General features: G+C 54.4%; 1 protein-coding gene across 1 annotated transcript; it reads right to left on the reverse strand.

Annotated features, from left to right (window-relative positions):
• Positions 1 to 1160: 1160 nt before the first annotated feature.
• Positions 1161 to 11926, reverse strand: AJUBA (ajuba LIM protein). Its single transcript, XM_084879158.1, has 8 exons — positions 10602 to 11926; positions 7841 to 7942; positions 5874 to 5941; positions 5689 to 5751; positions 3905 to 4035; positions 3771 to 3822; positions 3015 to 3083; positions 1161 to 2602 (listed from the first exon to the last, which is right to left on the reverse strand). The coding sequence occupies exons 1-8, from the start codon at positions 11611 to 11613 to the stop codon at positions 2477 to 2479; spliced, it is 1623 nt and encodes a 540-aa protein (XP_084735284.1). The 5' UTR covers positions 11614 to 11926; the 3' UTR covers positions 1161 to 2476.
• Positions 11927 to 14209: the final 2283 nt, after the last annotated feature.

Below are 14209 nucleotides of genomic sequence, written 5' to 3' on the forward strand. Positions count from 1 at the left end.
AAAGGATGAGCAGCCTCCCAGTACATAGGGAAAGGGAAACTCTTGCGATGCAGGTACACTTTGGAGCCTGCAGGTAATGCAGGGTGGCTGGGGCTGCTGTTCCCTGGGCCTGTCCTCATCAGATGTTAGCACTGTTTTCCCTCAGCAAGGACAGAGTAGCCACAGAGGCAAGAAGGGTCTTGGTGAGCACAGACCTAGATACGAATCAGCCAGTCGGCAGCAGATGGAGCTTGAAATCGGAGTAAAGCACAAGGATCCGAATGACGGAGTAGACAAGACTCCCAAGAGTAAAGACAGAACTGAAGAGATGGGTATAAAGCTGCACACACTTCTCTGATTTCCCAGGCTTGGAGCACCCTGCTGAGAAAATTTCCCAGTCACAGTCTTTATATTCACTTATCTATAATAATAAAAGCATAATGTACTAATTAGACTGGACGACCTTCCGGACAAAGCTGGGGGAAGCCCAGGTCCCGGCTGTCAGAGGGAAGCCGGTGCTGGGGGAGGCCTACTCTTGCACAAATTTCGTGCATCAGGCCTCTAGTTTAATAATAATAATAGTTCAGAATCCCAGCTGTAGAACAAGTAATCTAGTATCAGACCATTTATCCCTCCAAAAAAGTACATCCTCCACCCCCTCAGGCAGTCAGTGGTATGAATCTGAACTCACTCACATTCACACGGAGGTCTCTTCTCTGCCTTTTCTAGATTGGCTGGCAGTCATCTTAGAATAACCCCTAAGTGTGAAATGTCTGTTCTCAGGAGTCATCATTTCCACTGTGAAATTCTAAGTGACAGAGAATGAAGACTAAGGATCCAAGATTAATTATCAGATTAATTTGCCTAAAACCAATTTACCTAGAGACAATTAGTCTAAAATAAATATTTATCAAATCTGCAGCATTTCCAAAAGGATCTAGCAGATTCACCCTTTCACTTTTTAATGATGCTGACTATATAACCTTGAATTGTTAGTCAACTGAATAAGTCACATGCCTGTTCATTTGCTTCAGATATATTGACATCTTAACAGCATGGATGTAGAAGTTAGACCAAAGCACAAAATCATATTGAGCTTTGTTATTTTTTCCAAGGCATCTAATTTGTAAAGTATTATTGGATTAAGAAACACGCACACACACAAAAAGATACACAAAATGTCTGTACCAATTATATTTATTGCTAGAAACTTTAAGCTTTTTTTAAAAAAAGTGTTTGAACAGTAAATAACATAAAGGTAGGAGGAAGCAATCTTCTCATTTACAAAGTGCTGCAAATTTGATAAATTTATGTTACTGATAATTCAGAAGAACTCTTGGATGAATAGATATAAATCCTTGAAATACCCAAAGCATGACAAAAAAAGAATAGAATACCTAAATGGCTAATAGAAATAAAAATAAAAAAAATACCCAAAAGGGATTTGAGCTTTTGGCAGTGGTCGTAACTTGAAACACACAGGTTTTCAGTGAAATGGTTTTAAGAGATCTAGCTTTAGTTAAACGCATTTCAGCAAAAGTGAACAAGAACCAAGTGTTTTGTCCCTCTGGCGCCCCTGAACCTCCGAGTTGGGGAGTTACAGTAGATGTAATCCTGGATCCCTCTGAAAGGCGGCAGCTCTGGGGAAGCGAGCTGCTGCCAGGGAACCAGGTGCAAGAGTGACCTGAGAGAAGGGAGTGAGTGCGTGTGTGAGGATACGCCCACGGGGGCACACACTGGGCAGGAGGGCTCGATGCACCCACACCCGGGGAGTGTGAATAGCCTGAAGCTTCTCCCCCAGCAATTCCATCCCCCGAGACCCACTCCTAACCACCTCCACCGGCTGAGGAGAAGTACGGGCACCCCGTCAGTCTTCCCAGGCTCACGTGAGTCCCTGAGAATCAGGCAGTACAGGCAGCAGGCCCCCCTGGAGCTGGTCTCTATTCCCAGCCTTGAGGTGAGCAGCTCTCTTAATCCTTAGAGAGAAGGTGGCCAAGAGATAGAGAGCTCATTAAAAAAGGTCCACCTCTTCATCTAGATGCAGAAGTAAGAGACTATGGTGTGGTAAGAACCTGGTTGCCCTCCTATCTGACCCCATGGGTGGGGTACAAAATAGTCAGGAGCTTCCACGATGTCTTCCCTTCCTGTAATCCAGGACCACAGCACTGCCTGATTTACGCATAGACTTAACCTGGAGATACAGACTGGAATCAGACCTTTACAGTGTATTGGAGCCGCCTGTGCGTGCGTAAGTTCATGCTATAGCACAGGCTGCACATGTGGGAAGGAGGCCAGTCACCCCCACCGTGGTAACTGGAAGGTTCCTCCTCCACAATCCATTTGGAATGTCATCATCTTTGGGTCTCTGGCCCTTGGGGCCTCCCCAAAGGACTCTTCTGCCAGGCCTGCAGAGGACATCCTTGGCCTCAGCTGGCCTCGGGGCCCACTGGCCAGAGGAACTTGTCAGTGGTGGTGACGGCAGCCCAGTGGCTGCCGCTCAGATGTAGTTGGCCGGGGGCTGTCGAGCGCTGAGCCGCTGCATGTGACAGCTGTGGCAGAGCAGGTGCCCGTCCAGAGGGAAACAGCAGCAGCCTTCCTCATCACTCAGCTGCATCCGGCAGTCCTAGGGGAAAGGGACACCGGTTCACCTCAGCCCAGGCACCGGGGGCATTTAGGAGTCTGTCCTTCTCAACCCCAGACTTCTAACGACCAGGAGAAAAAAAGGGTGGGTGGGAAGGGATGGCCGCCCAGGAGAGAAACATGAAAATATCCCTCAGCTGGACACCAGGTGTCGCTGCTATAGCAAAAATAATGGGAAAGGCTCCCGTCTACATTGCATACCAGGAGACCCTATTCAGAAAGGACGAAACAACTGGGACCAGAGAGAGTGGCTGGAGGATGAGACAGAGTCTGGAGACAGGTCAGAGCACTTTCCTAGAGTTCATGATCTGTGCTTTCCTACAGTCGGGTCCAGGGCTTGACTCTTCCCGGGGCCCCATTCCAATTTCCCAGGAGTCCGGGCCCCCAACACTCACCTCACAGTGATAGCACTCAAAGTGATAATCTCGGTCCATGGAGATCACCCTCACAATGTCCTCGCAGCCCTGAAATAATGCAGACCCTCATGGAGATGAGAGCAGTCTGACAGCCCCACTTCCCCCTCCCCTGTGCAGGCCCCACCCACCCAATGGGAAGACCAGACAAAGGCCTCCAGAGCCTCTCTGCAGTCATCTGTAGCTTTCCAACGGGCTTTGCAAACCCTCTTGGAACTTCCCCTCCCTCTGCCTGTCTCTGGGGGCTTGGCCTTGCCTATCTCTCCCGGCTGCAGGGGAAGCGGAGGGAGGGAAAGGGGCAGGCGGCATAAATACCGGAGGTTAAGCTGGGGACAAGGAGGCCCAACAGGGTCTGGCTCCTCGTCGGCTTTGGCTAAGCACAACCTCAGCACACACAGGATAAATCACTCCCCACCTTTTCCTGCTGGCCCTGAGGATTCCCCCCACCTTTTTCCAGCCCCTCCTCCGGCCTCTGATGACCCTGGCCTCAGAAAGTCTGCCTCTCTGCCCTGGGAGAGAAGAGGCAGAGCCTGGGCCCAGTGAGGCTGTCAGACACTTCCGGGCCCGGATGCGAGGGTCAGGGGGGTAACCCCGAGAGCAGAGTCACACGGGAATCTTCACGGAGTACATTCCTCAGCGCCACGGCGGGCGTCCCCAGGGAGTCCGGGCCGCACGTCCCGTCCCTTCCCCACAGGCAGTGGCACTGGCTGCCCTGCGGGAGAACCCAGACACACTGACCTCGGAGGGGAGGATGGGCTGGCAGCAAGCCGCACATTTAGGAGCATAATTTCTGAAAGAGAGAGGGCAGAGGTGAGCTGCGATTCGGGAATCCTGAGCCCAGGTCCGCACCATACGGCGAGGGGTGCACTCACTTGTGGTAGTCGGTGACGCAGTACACCTGGTTGGAGAAGTCCACTGTGAAGGGGATGCCATCCAGGCACTTGTTGCACACGATGCACCGGAAGCAGCCCGGGTGATAGGACTTGCCCATTGCCTGTAGGATCTGGCCGTGGAGGCGGAGGAGAATCAGTCTCCCTCCGGTCCCACCTTCCCAGCTGCTCATGATGTTCCCTGCTGCTCTCACAAAAGTCACCCACCCCCCTGCTACCCTTCCGGAACAATGCTATGGAGTCAGAGGGGACCAAAGAGCCTTAAAGTGGAGGCAGAGCCCTGGCCGGCGTGGCTCAGTTAGCTGGACATTGTCCCATGCCCTGAAAGGTTGCCTGTTTGATTCCCAGTTAGGGCACATGCCTGGACAGTAGGCTTGATCCCTCATGGAGGGAGTGCTGGAGGCAGTAGATTGATGCTTTTCTCTCCTCCTCTCTCTAAAAATCAATTTTTTAAAAAGTGGAGGCATGCCCTGGCTGGTTTGGCTCAGTGGATAGAGTGTTGGCCTGTGGACTCAAGGGTCCCAGGTTCGATTCTGGTCAAGGGCATGTGCCTTGGTTGTGGGCACATCCCCAGTGGGGGGTATGCAGGAGGCAGCTGATCGATGACTCTCTCTCATCGATGTTTCTAACTCTCTATCTCTCTCCCTTCTTCTCTGTACAAAATCAATAAAATATATTTTAAAAAATATATATATATATTTAAAAAGTGGAGGCAGCCGAAGCCGGTTTGGCTCAGTGGATAGAGCGTCGGTCTGCGAACTGAAAGGTCCCAGGTTCGATTCCGGTCAAGAGCATGTACATTGATTGCGGGCACATCCCTGGTGGGGGGTGTGCAGGAGGCAGCTGGTTGATGTTTCTCTCTCATTGACATTTCTAGCTCTCTATCTCTCTCCCTTCCTCTCCGTAAAAAAAAAAAAAAAAAAAAAAAAAAAAGTGGAGGCAGAAACCCTGAAAAAGGTTTTAGAAAGCAAATAGGCTAGTGGTTCTCAGCTCTGGCTGCATAAAGATCATCCAGGGAGCTTTTAATATTTTTATCTTTAAAATCCTCACCTGAAGACATGCTTTTATTCGTTTTAAAGTGAGAGGAAAGGAAAGAGAGAAAAACACCCATCAGTTGTCTCCTGCACACACTTTGTCTGATCGGGGACTGAACCTGAAACCTAGGTATGTGCCCTGACTGGGAGTCGAACTAGTCACATATTGGTGTACGGGATGATGTTCCAACCAACTGAGCCACACCGGCCACACACCCAGGGAGCTTTTAAAGACCAGCAAAGCCTGGGTGCCACCCCAGAATTTTATCCAGGCGTCTTCATCACAGTGTCTGGTGAGGATGCAGGATTTGGCATTTTTCTTTGCTTCTTCTCAGGTGATCTGCTGGGCTGCCAGGGCTGAAAACAACTGATCTAACCCAATCCCTCTTTCTTATAGAAAAGAAAACTGAGTTCCAGCTGATCCTAGCTGGTAGCAAAGAGGGGATTCAAACCCAGAACCCCATGCTCCTAGCTCAGGTGGAGGGCCAGGCTGCGCCTGCAGAATTAGGGAGGGGCCAGATCACACTGGTCTAGGGATGGCAGGATTAGGCGTCAGGACTTGACGTCAGAGACAGAGAAGCCACTCTCAACAGTTGCTCCGGGAAGGAATGGATGAGTGATTCATCTGCTGAAAGTGTCCCCCTCCGCGCGCGCCCCCCGCCCAGTATCCATTTAGTCCCTGATTCCACCCCTCAGTCTCACTCAGAGTCTCTGCTGAAGCCATTTGCTTACCTTTTCCAAAATCAAATGACCACAAACACAGCACTTCTCAGCTGCCTCCTGAAACCCTGAAAACTAGAGACCAAGGGTGGATGTTATAAACTGAGAATGACCGGATGGATGGCACCCCAATGGGCCACCAAAAAGGGGGTGCCATGTGGGAGCCAATGCTAAGCCCCGGGGTCCCTCTCACTCACCAGGTAATCTTCCTCACAGTACACGGAGCCGTTGACGCTGTAGAAAGCCTTGCAGCGCAGAGTTCGCCCTGGAAGCGGCAGAGAAGGGGCTGGGGCCTGTGCCGGTGCCCAGCACAGGGCTTCCCGCTTCCTGCTCTCCCCGGGGGTGTGGTTCCTTATCCTCCTCCCTCCCCACACAAAAATCCCCTCTGACTCAATTCCAATCTGCTTTAGTCTCATTCCTGCCAATCTCCCCGCTTCTCTGCTCACTGCTCCTCCAGCTGCTGCCTCAACAGTTTTCTGTAACTCCGTCTCAAATGAGTGCCTTCCCCGCAGCGTGTGGGGAGCCACCCGGGAAGCAAAGCCAACCACAGGCTGAGTCCACGGTCAAAGGAGCTCCGAAGGCCCCAGCTGATTAGAGTGTCAGCTCTCAGACTGAAGGGTCCTGGGTCCAACTCCAGTCAAGGGCATGTGCCTCAGCTGCACGCTCCATCCTCGGCCCTGGTCTGGGTGTGCAGGAGGCAGCCAATCGATGTGCATCTCTTACAGCCACGTTCCTCTCTCTTTGTCTCTCCCCCTCCCTTCCACTCCTAAAAATCAATGGAAAAAAATATCCTCAGGTGAGGATTAACAACAGCATAACAAGGGGCTCTGAAAAAGGTGGTGTCCAACGTGCACAGAGGTGGCCACACTGTCACAGGCCTTGCCCTCTGGGGCCTTTCACCCTAGGAGCCTCCTTGCATGAGCAAAGCTCTCCTGCTCGCCTCGCCCCGCAGGTCTCCATCCCGGGACAGGCTCTGCGGAGGCCAGGACTTGGAGTTACTGCTGAGGACAAAGTGCTTTGTTTGGAGCGGAGCTGGTCCTCTTTCCTGCCGCACGAGGCTCTTCCCCAAGCTTAGAGGGACCCAGCCTCCAGGTCAGAGGCCGCGCAGGATGTCCTAGGAGCAGCCAGCGCAGGACCATTCCCCAAGTAACTAATACCTAGGAACTTCTCCAGGGCATCTAAATGGTCAGGAATGGGCGAGAAGTGAGACCACGGCGGAGAATGAGCAATTTCCCCACCTTTGCCCTCTTCTCATCCAAATCTCCACTTCTAGCTCTGCCCAGGGGTTTAGAAAAGCTTACTTAGAAACTCATGAGACACAGGGGAGTACAGAGGAAAAGAGACATACCCGGGAGGGGTCCTATAAACAGAAGGACAGACAGATAGATGAACCTAAAGAGAACCAGGCAGAGGCTGAGGTGTGGAGGAGTGAGAGAAACACTGAGTGCTGGAGTCAGACAGGCAGAGATAGGAGATGAAAGGGTTAGCAGAGGAATCGGAGGGGGTAAGCAGTGGGGAGGAGGTAATGAGGGACAGGACGTGAGGGAAGGGCTGGGGAGTTAAGGCCACTGGGAGCAGGTCCCCTCCCCCCTTGCCTCGGGCCTCCTGAGCTAACAGCGGGCATTCCTGGAGCATGATGTCATCAGCTTGGCATGGCCCGGTGGCCTGCACTCTGGCGAGGTGGCTGAACTCTGACCAGCCAAGAGAAAACCCCCCTCTCTGCCCCCGACAGTTCCCCACTCCCTCAGCCCACCCCCGCCTTTCCTACATTCCAGTCTTTCACTGTCGCCCTAGGCAACTTGGCTGCCCAAAACCAAACCCTAGGGAGGAGAGGCTGGAGGGTCAGGCAGGAGTCCAGGCTGGGCAAGCAGGGAGGCAGCAAAGGAAGGAAGAGAGGGGAGGACAGAGGCTGAGCAGAGGAAGAAGAGTCCAGAAAGCAGACCCGGCATGGGAGCGGGAGAGCCAGGTAGGGCACAGAGAAGGGAAGCGAGAGAGAAGGTGGGGCAGCAATGGCGGTCCAGACACATGGTGGGGACAGCTGCTCTGTGAGCAGATGAAGAGGCACACGTTCTGCTCCGGCTTCCCAAGGCGCTCGTGACTGTGTCTGTGTGTGGGGCGCGCTGGCGGCCTTGGGCCCTGGTCCAGATCTGGGGGCAGCACTCACCACAGGAGCAGCAGACAAAGCACTGGGTGTGGTAGAGGCTGTCCAGGGCCTGGCAGGCGTTGCTTTGCCCGTAGATGCCTTTGTTGCACTTGATACAGGTGCCTGAGGGGAGAGATGTTGTCAGCATCACGTCCTACTCCCCCTGCTCAGAACCTGGGGTTCCCGGTCTGTCCTGATTGTGCCCAGTACCACAGGCCAGAGCCTCCCTGTGATGGATCCCTTCTGGGCAGAGAGGGTACTAAGAGATGGAATGAAGCAAGGTCTTGGCTGAGTGGATCCATTCTTATGTATTGATTAACCAACAGATTCTTATTTTCTGAACATCTATTCTGTGCCTAACAAAAATACTGTGCTCAATGCTGTGGAAAACTGGAGGTATGTCAAAGATATGGTCCCCAGCCTTCAAATGCTTACTTCCTACTGGGGAGAAAAGACTAAGCAGGTCAAGAATGACCCTTGTTGCACCGTGTGGGACAACAGAGATGCCGGTCCACACACTCCCTAGGGAAAGAAGGCCGGGCCCAGCAAGTCTCTCTGGGACCTGCTTCTCCATCTGTAAAATGAGCTGATGTTCTGCTCAAGAACGACTTCTCACTGCTCCAGACCTCAGACTTCCAAAGGAGGAAAAGAAGGATCTGGCTCAGCAGTGGGACCTGCGCAGAGGGGACCATGTGAGCATGACTCCTGCGGGGAGAATGCAGGGTGTGTTCCCAGGAGGGTGGCATAGGAAGAGGGGGATGGGAGATAGAACCCCTAAGTTCTTTCAGTCATCTCCCATCACGGAAGGGTCAGAGCTGAACTACTTCCCTCCACCCCCCTCTGCCTTCAGTCCCTCCCCCCTCGCCACCCCACAAATGCATACACCTGGCTCTGGCACCCGCCTTTCCTGGGTGTGTCCTTTCCTCCCTCCACTCCCCAATTCCAGGCCCATGAGTGAAGGTGAGGGCCTGTCTTTGGGGAGCAGATCCCAACGGGCCTGCCTCACCCCGCCCCACCTCTCCCCCTCGGCACTCTGCCACACTCCTTGCCTGTTGGGGCCCATCCCAGTTTTTGCCCAGAGGCTTGGGAGCCCGTGCGGCAGCTGCAGCAACTGATGGGCCCAGGCCTGTCCTGCTCCCACCCTCTGGCAGCTGGGCAAAGCTGTAGCCAAGGAAGAGGGCCCCTCCTGAAGACAGGAGCAGGAGGGCACAGTTAGGCTGGGGGTTCTTACAGAGGAGACTACCTGACCCACAGGAAGAAGAGGCCCTCCTCTGGGGTCAAAATGTGGCCTCCCCCTCGGAGTGAGGATCTGCCCCAAGATTGCCAGGCCAGGAGGCCCGTCCAAGCCATTTCTCCTGGACATTATGGGAAGATAAGAGCAAGCTGCTCAGGCATGTCCGCCTCACCTCCTCTAACCCAGAAATCCAAATCTAGGTTCTTGTTGTCATTTTATTGCACTTTATCTGAATTCATTTTTCCTTTTGGCTCTGATGATTTAGCCAACGAGACCTCTTTCCATCCAACACCCATTTTTCCTGGGCCTCAAAAGAAAATTGCAAGAAGCATCCTGTTACTTAAGTCTCCCTTGACCAAAGCCTCTGCTGTGGGCTTTCCTCTCTAAGGGCAGAGGGAAAAGGATGGGGGTTGGACCAGGCAGGCCCCTTCCAGTCTGCAGCCCTGCTACCCCTGTACCTCCTCTGCACCGCCCCCTCCCTGGCTGGCGCTCTCTCTTTATTCACATTACTAGCCATAGAGGCCTAGAGCAGGACATGGGCGGTGAGAAAGGTGAGGAGATGCTTGGAAAACTGAAGAGGCCCATAGCCCTGGGTGAGCCCTCCCCTTCTTCCTGTTCTTTCTATGATCACAGTCGGATGAGTACTTAAATAGTGAAGAGGTGCCTGTAGGTCTTGGCTAAAAGATATTTCAGTACCCCAATATCTCCCCATAGCTGAGACATAAAATCAATGCTCTTAAAGGTAACTACGTGGGGGCAGGGGGAGCCAACGACCAGGTTTCCTTAACAGCAACAGGAAAATGGGAGGCACCTTAAGCTGAATTCTGAGCAGGTGATGGCCAAACGGCAGTTACACAGGGTTATCCATGCCTTCTGCCCTGACTTCCGAATGGGGACATAGAAGCTGCCACCACCAGGTCTCTGTTCAAACGCCCATGCCCGCACCGAGCCAGCAGCGCCGGGCGGGCAGCAGGAGGGTCCTCCCTCCCAGGCTCATTTCCTCCCCCGCGGCCCCAGCTCCGCGCGTGCTGGGAAGCAGCCCCCGCCCCCACCTCCTCACCCCACGCCCCGCCCTGCGCGGCGCGGCGCCCCGCCCGCGGGCACCTGGAGCTCGGGGACAGGAGCCGGCACGCACGCGGCCCGCCGCCCTGTCCTCCCCCCGCGAATTCCCCAAATTCCTGCGGGCGGCGCCGGGGCCCGCGTGGGGGCTCAGCGCGCAGGAGCCTGCAGGGCACCGCCGTCGTGGGGGGGGGGGGGCGGAGAATAGGGGGGATGCTCTCACTGTCCGCGGGTCACTCCCAGAGGCCTGGGACCGCGGAAAAAACCGAGATCCTACAGCTTGAGAACTGGGGCTCCCGAGAGAATCCGGGGGGGTTAGAATTCAGCAGGATAGGGGTCCCCAGTCCATTGAAACCCATTAGGAAGGGGAAGACCCTCTGGCCTCTTTTCCAGCCCCGCGTCTGCGCCTCCGACCCCCCGGGGCCGGCGCTTTGGGCCGTCGGGCCGGTGAGGGGTCCCTTTCGCTCCCTAACCACTGGTCTCACTCACCGAAGTAGTCCTCTCTGGCCTCGGGTTCCCGCATTCGGGGTCGGGTGGTCTCCGGGACGAACGGACCCGGTGGCTCCTCGAGACCAGACGGCTCCATGCCCGAGGGGTCCCCGCGGGCACCGGCCTCCCGCAGGCGCAGCAGCGCGGTGAGGTCCTCCTGGTACCGGGCGGCCGCCGCGCAGTCCCCGTAGCCGGTCACCGAATGCCGCCCGGGCTGCGCCCCTCGTCTCTCCAAGGGCCCCGCCACTCCCGCTCCAGACCCGGCCAGAGACCCGGGGCTGCCCAGGGCCGGGGGGTACGAGTGGCGGCTCTCCTGGCAGCCGAACCCCGGGGGCCGGTGAGCGCAAAGTCGGTCCAGGGCAGCGTGGAGCTCCGGATAAGTGGACGGCACCCCTCCGGGGGAGTAGCCCGCCGGAGCCCCGACCAGAGGGGGGCCGAACAGGCACGGCCCGACGGGCAGGGGGCTGCCGTGGCGCTGGTCGTAGCCCATGCTGATGCCGCTGGTGCGGTTGCTGCAGGGCCGGCTGCCCCCGGCCCCGCCGGCCCCCGCCCCGTCCAGCAGCAGGCTGCCCCGGGGGCTGGACGGCTTGCTCGCGTCGCTGGCGGAACTGCTGGCAAAACTGGAGCGGGGGCTTAGGGCTGGGGCCGTGGTATCCAGCCGAAAGTCTGGGTTCAAGGACTGAGGTAGCGGCAAGACCCGGGTGGGAGTCGGTCCCCCGGCAAAGGAGCCCTCGTAGCGCTGCGCCTCAAAGGAGCCGCGCGGGTTCCGCTCAGCGTCCAGGGGTCCTTGCTCCCGGGCGGGCTCCAGCGGCTCATCCCCAGGTCCCCCGGCAGCTCCACGGGGCCCTGGTTTTCTAGGTCCCCCCGACCCACTCAGGCGCCCTTTGCCCGGCCCGGGGGTCCCATCGGACCGGCTAGATTCACCCTTTCTGCGGCCGAACTTAGCGCTGCCGGAGTCCGAGAGTCTTAACTTCTCAAACAGGCGGCTGGCTTTCTCTCCTAACCGCTCCATGCCCTCGGGCCTGGGGCCTGCAGCCCCCTCCCTGCCCCGCTCCCCGCAGCGTCTCGGCCACCGCTCCTCTGTGCCTGCGGCCGGGCTCTGCTTGCCCTGGGGCACAGGGTAGGCACCAGGATTCAGCGGCTGGATCAGATGCCCGGCGCCAGGAACCCCCCAGCATCCCCCAGCAAGAGGGGCTGCGAACCCCCGCGCATCAGGGGTTAAGCAGGTTTGAAGGGCCTACGGCTGTCCCGTCCGCAGGTCTGTCGGTCCACGCGTCGATCTGCCCACTGCTCCGGCCCCCGCCCCCCTCGCTCTCACACTCAGCACGGACGGAACTTCTCTCCCAAACTTTTGTCTGCCTGGCCGGATCTACTTTCCGGGAGGGGCGGAGCACCGAGTGGAGGAGAAACAGGGGTGTCTGCGCAGGGATCTCGGGTACGCGGAATGGGGTGTTGGGAGCTGGTCTTAACAGTCCTGGAGGTGGAGATTCGCCGCCAGGAGAGGAGAGGAGGGCAAGTTTGGGCAGTTGCTACTACATCACTCGATAATTGGGACAGGGAAAAGTTAGGGTGGGACTCTTTGTTTGCAGTTGGAATGCGCGGAGGGGCACGGTGGAATGTCGTGGTCTAGAACCGGGAGACGCGAGGCATGCTCTGTGCAAACACCACTTTGTTCCTAGTGTGGGGACTGGGAGAGATGAAGAGAGACTGATTGAGACAGGAAGGGGTCCATAAAGAGGAAGACAGGGAAAAAGAAGAAAGGTAGGTACATGAAGAGTTTCAGAGACGCCGACGGAGTGTCCAGAAAGGCCAGGAAGCCCATGTAGAGAGGTGGTGGAAGACAGGTAGCCAAAGGAAAGGGGGCAAAGGAGGCTGAGGGTGGTGCAGAGACCGAGGATGAATAGACTAGGAAAAAGACAAATTTGTGCAAGTCCAGAGAGAATGAGAGATAAACTGTAATAAAAAGACACCCCTTCCTGAACCCAAAGCTCTGTTTAAGGAGGGAAGGAACTTCAGTGTCTGTAAAAGGAGTAAAAGGTTTGGAACTAATCTCTAACTTCAGATTAGGACAGATAGACAGACACCCCCTGGTGTTGGGAAATGAAACTTTTTAGCAAATATTTCAGGTGACTATGTAATAGAAGGTCTGGTTTTAGGGCTAGCGAATGTCTCCTCTCCCCTCCCCCCCCCTCCACTTTGGTTGGCCCACAGGAGATTTACGATAAAGAGTAAGTAGTAAGAAGAAGAAAAGTAATGTCATTTAAAGGCGTTAGCAAGTGAAAATGATCAGGGTGGAAAAGAAAAAGGCTGTTATTGGCCATACGAGAAGGATCAAGAACAAGGAAAAGAAGAAACTGTGGTTGAAGCTAAACATTTCCAATTAAATACTCATCAACTGATTTTGCCCAGACTAACACATCAGGGGCAAGGGATGGAGGAAGTAGAATGGAGAAAATGACTCCTTTGTATTTAGCTAGAAAATGAATAGGAAAATCATATGCAAACAAATCATGCTATTATTTTTGTCTCAACATTTTGAACACCTTTTATAACCTTAGTGTAGCTGTAGGGAATGGGAAAGGAAAGGGGGTTAATATCTTTGGGGAAATTAATTTGGTACAAACTATTTGGCTTCTTTGTCCTAGCTGCATTGTTTCCCTGACTTCATCTCTCCTGAGAATCAGCTTCTCTGTTTGCCTGGTCAGGCTTACAGCTTTTCTCTGATCCAGAAGAGAGTTTACTATCAGACTGGAAGCAAGGAGGACTGAAAGCATTAGTAATAGGGGGGAGCTATCAGATTGCATCCAGAGCTTGCTGCGAGCAACATCTTCAGAATTAACCATAGGGCTCTCCCTCCTTTCCTGTCTCCAAATGGGGAAGGAGAACCTGAATTCTCCCTCCCAATTATTTATATCCAAAATATCCGAACAGCCTCTAATATTTGGAAGCTTTGCTCCGTTGGGGTGAGGATGAGAGAGTAAATCTTATGAAAAGTTGAAAAGCCATTAAAGGAGGCCCACCCAGGAGTTGGTGGTGGCAGCAGTGAGCACAGTTGGAATCAACGACCTGCGTTTTCAGGGATCATAGGAAGGAGGAGAGAGGCCCTCTGAGATGGCGTGCTCCGATAGGACTCACAACCTCAGGGTAACCAGTCATTAGTTTAAACTGGAGTCAGGAGCTCCATAGGCCATATTTTCCATCCCAAAGACTTTAATTAAGGTCTAGATATACAAATGACTGCCAAATCCATATCTCTAGCCCAGACTTTCCTAGATTTAAAAAATTTGAGTACGAGTATCAACTTGGTTGTCTCAAAGGCATACAACACCCTAAACTGACCTCACCTTCCCTGCCTCCTGAAACTGGCTCCTCCAGCATTCCCTGAGTAAATAGCATCCATAACCAGTTAGCTGCTTAAACCAGAAACCTAAACAGCAATCTTATGTCCTCCTCTCTTAATCTCAGATCCATCTAAGTCCTATCACCAAGTCTGATCAATTCTGCTTCCTAAATATCTTTCAAATCTGCCCTCCCTTCATCACCATTGTGTCTCTTGGGCTGCCATCTTTTCTCCCCAGAACCACTGCAAGGGTCTCACTGCCAAGGCT

The sequence above is a fragment of the Pipistrellus hanaki genome (genome assembly GCF_964339955.1).
Source record: "Pipistrellus hanaki genome assembly, chromosome: 1".
NCBI lineage: Eukaryota > Metazoa > Chordata > Mammalia > Chiroptera > Vespertilionidae > Pipistrellus > Pipistrellus hanaki.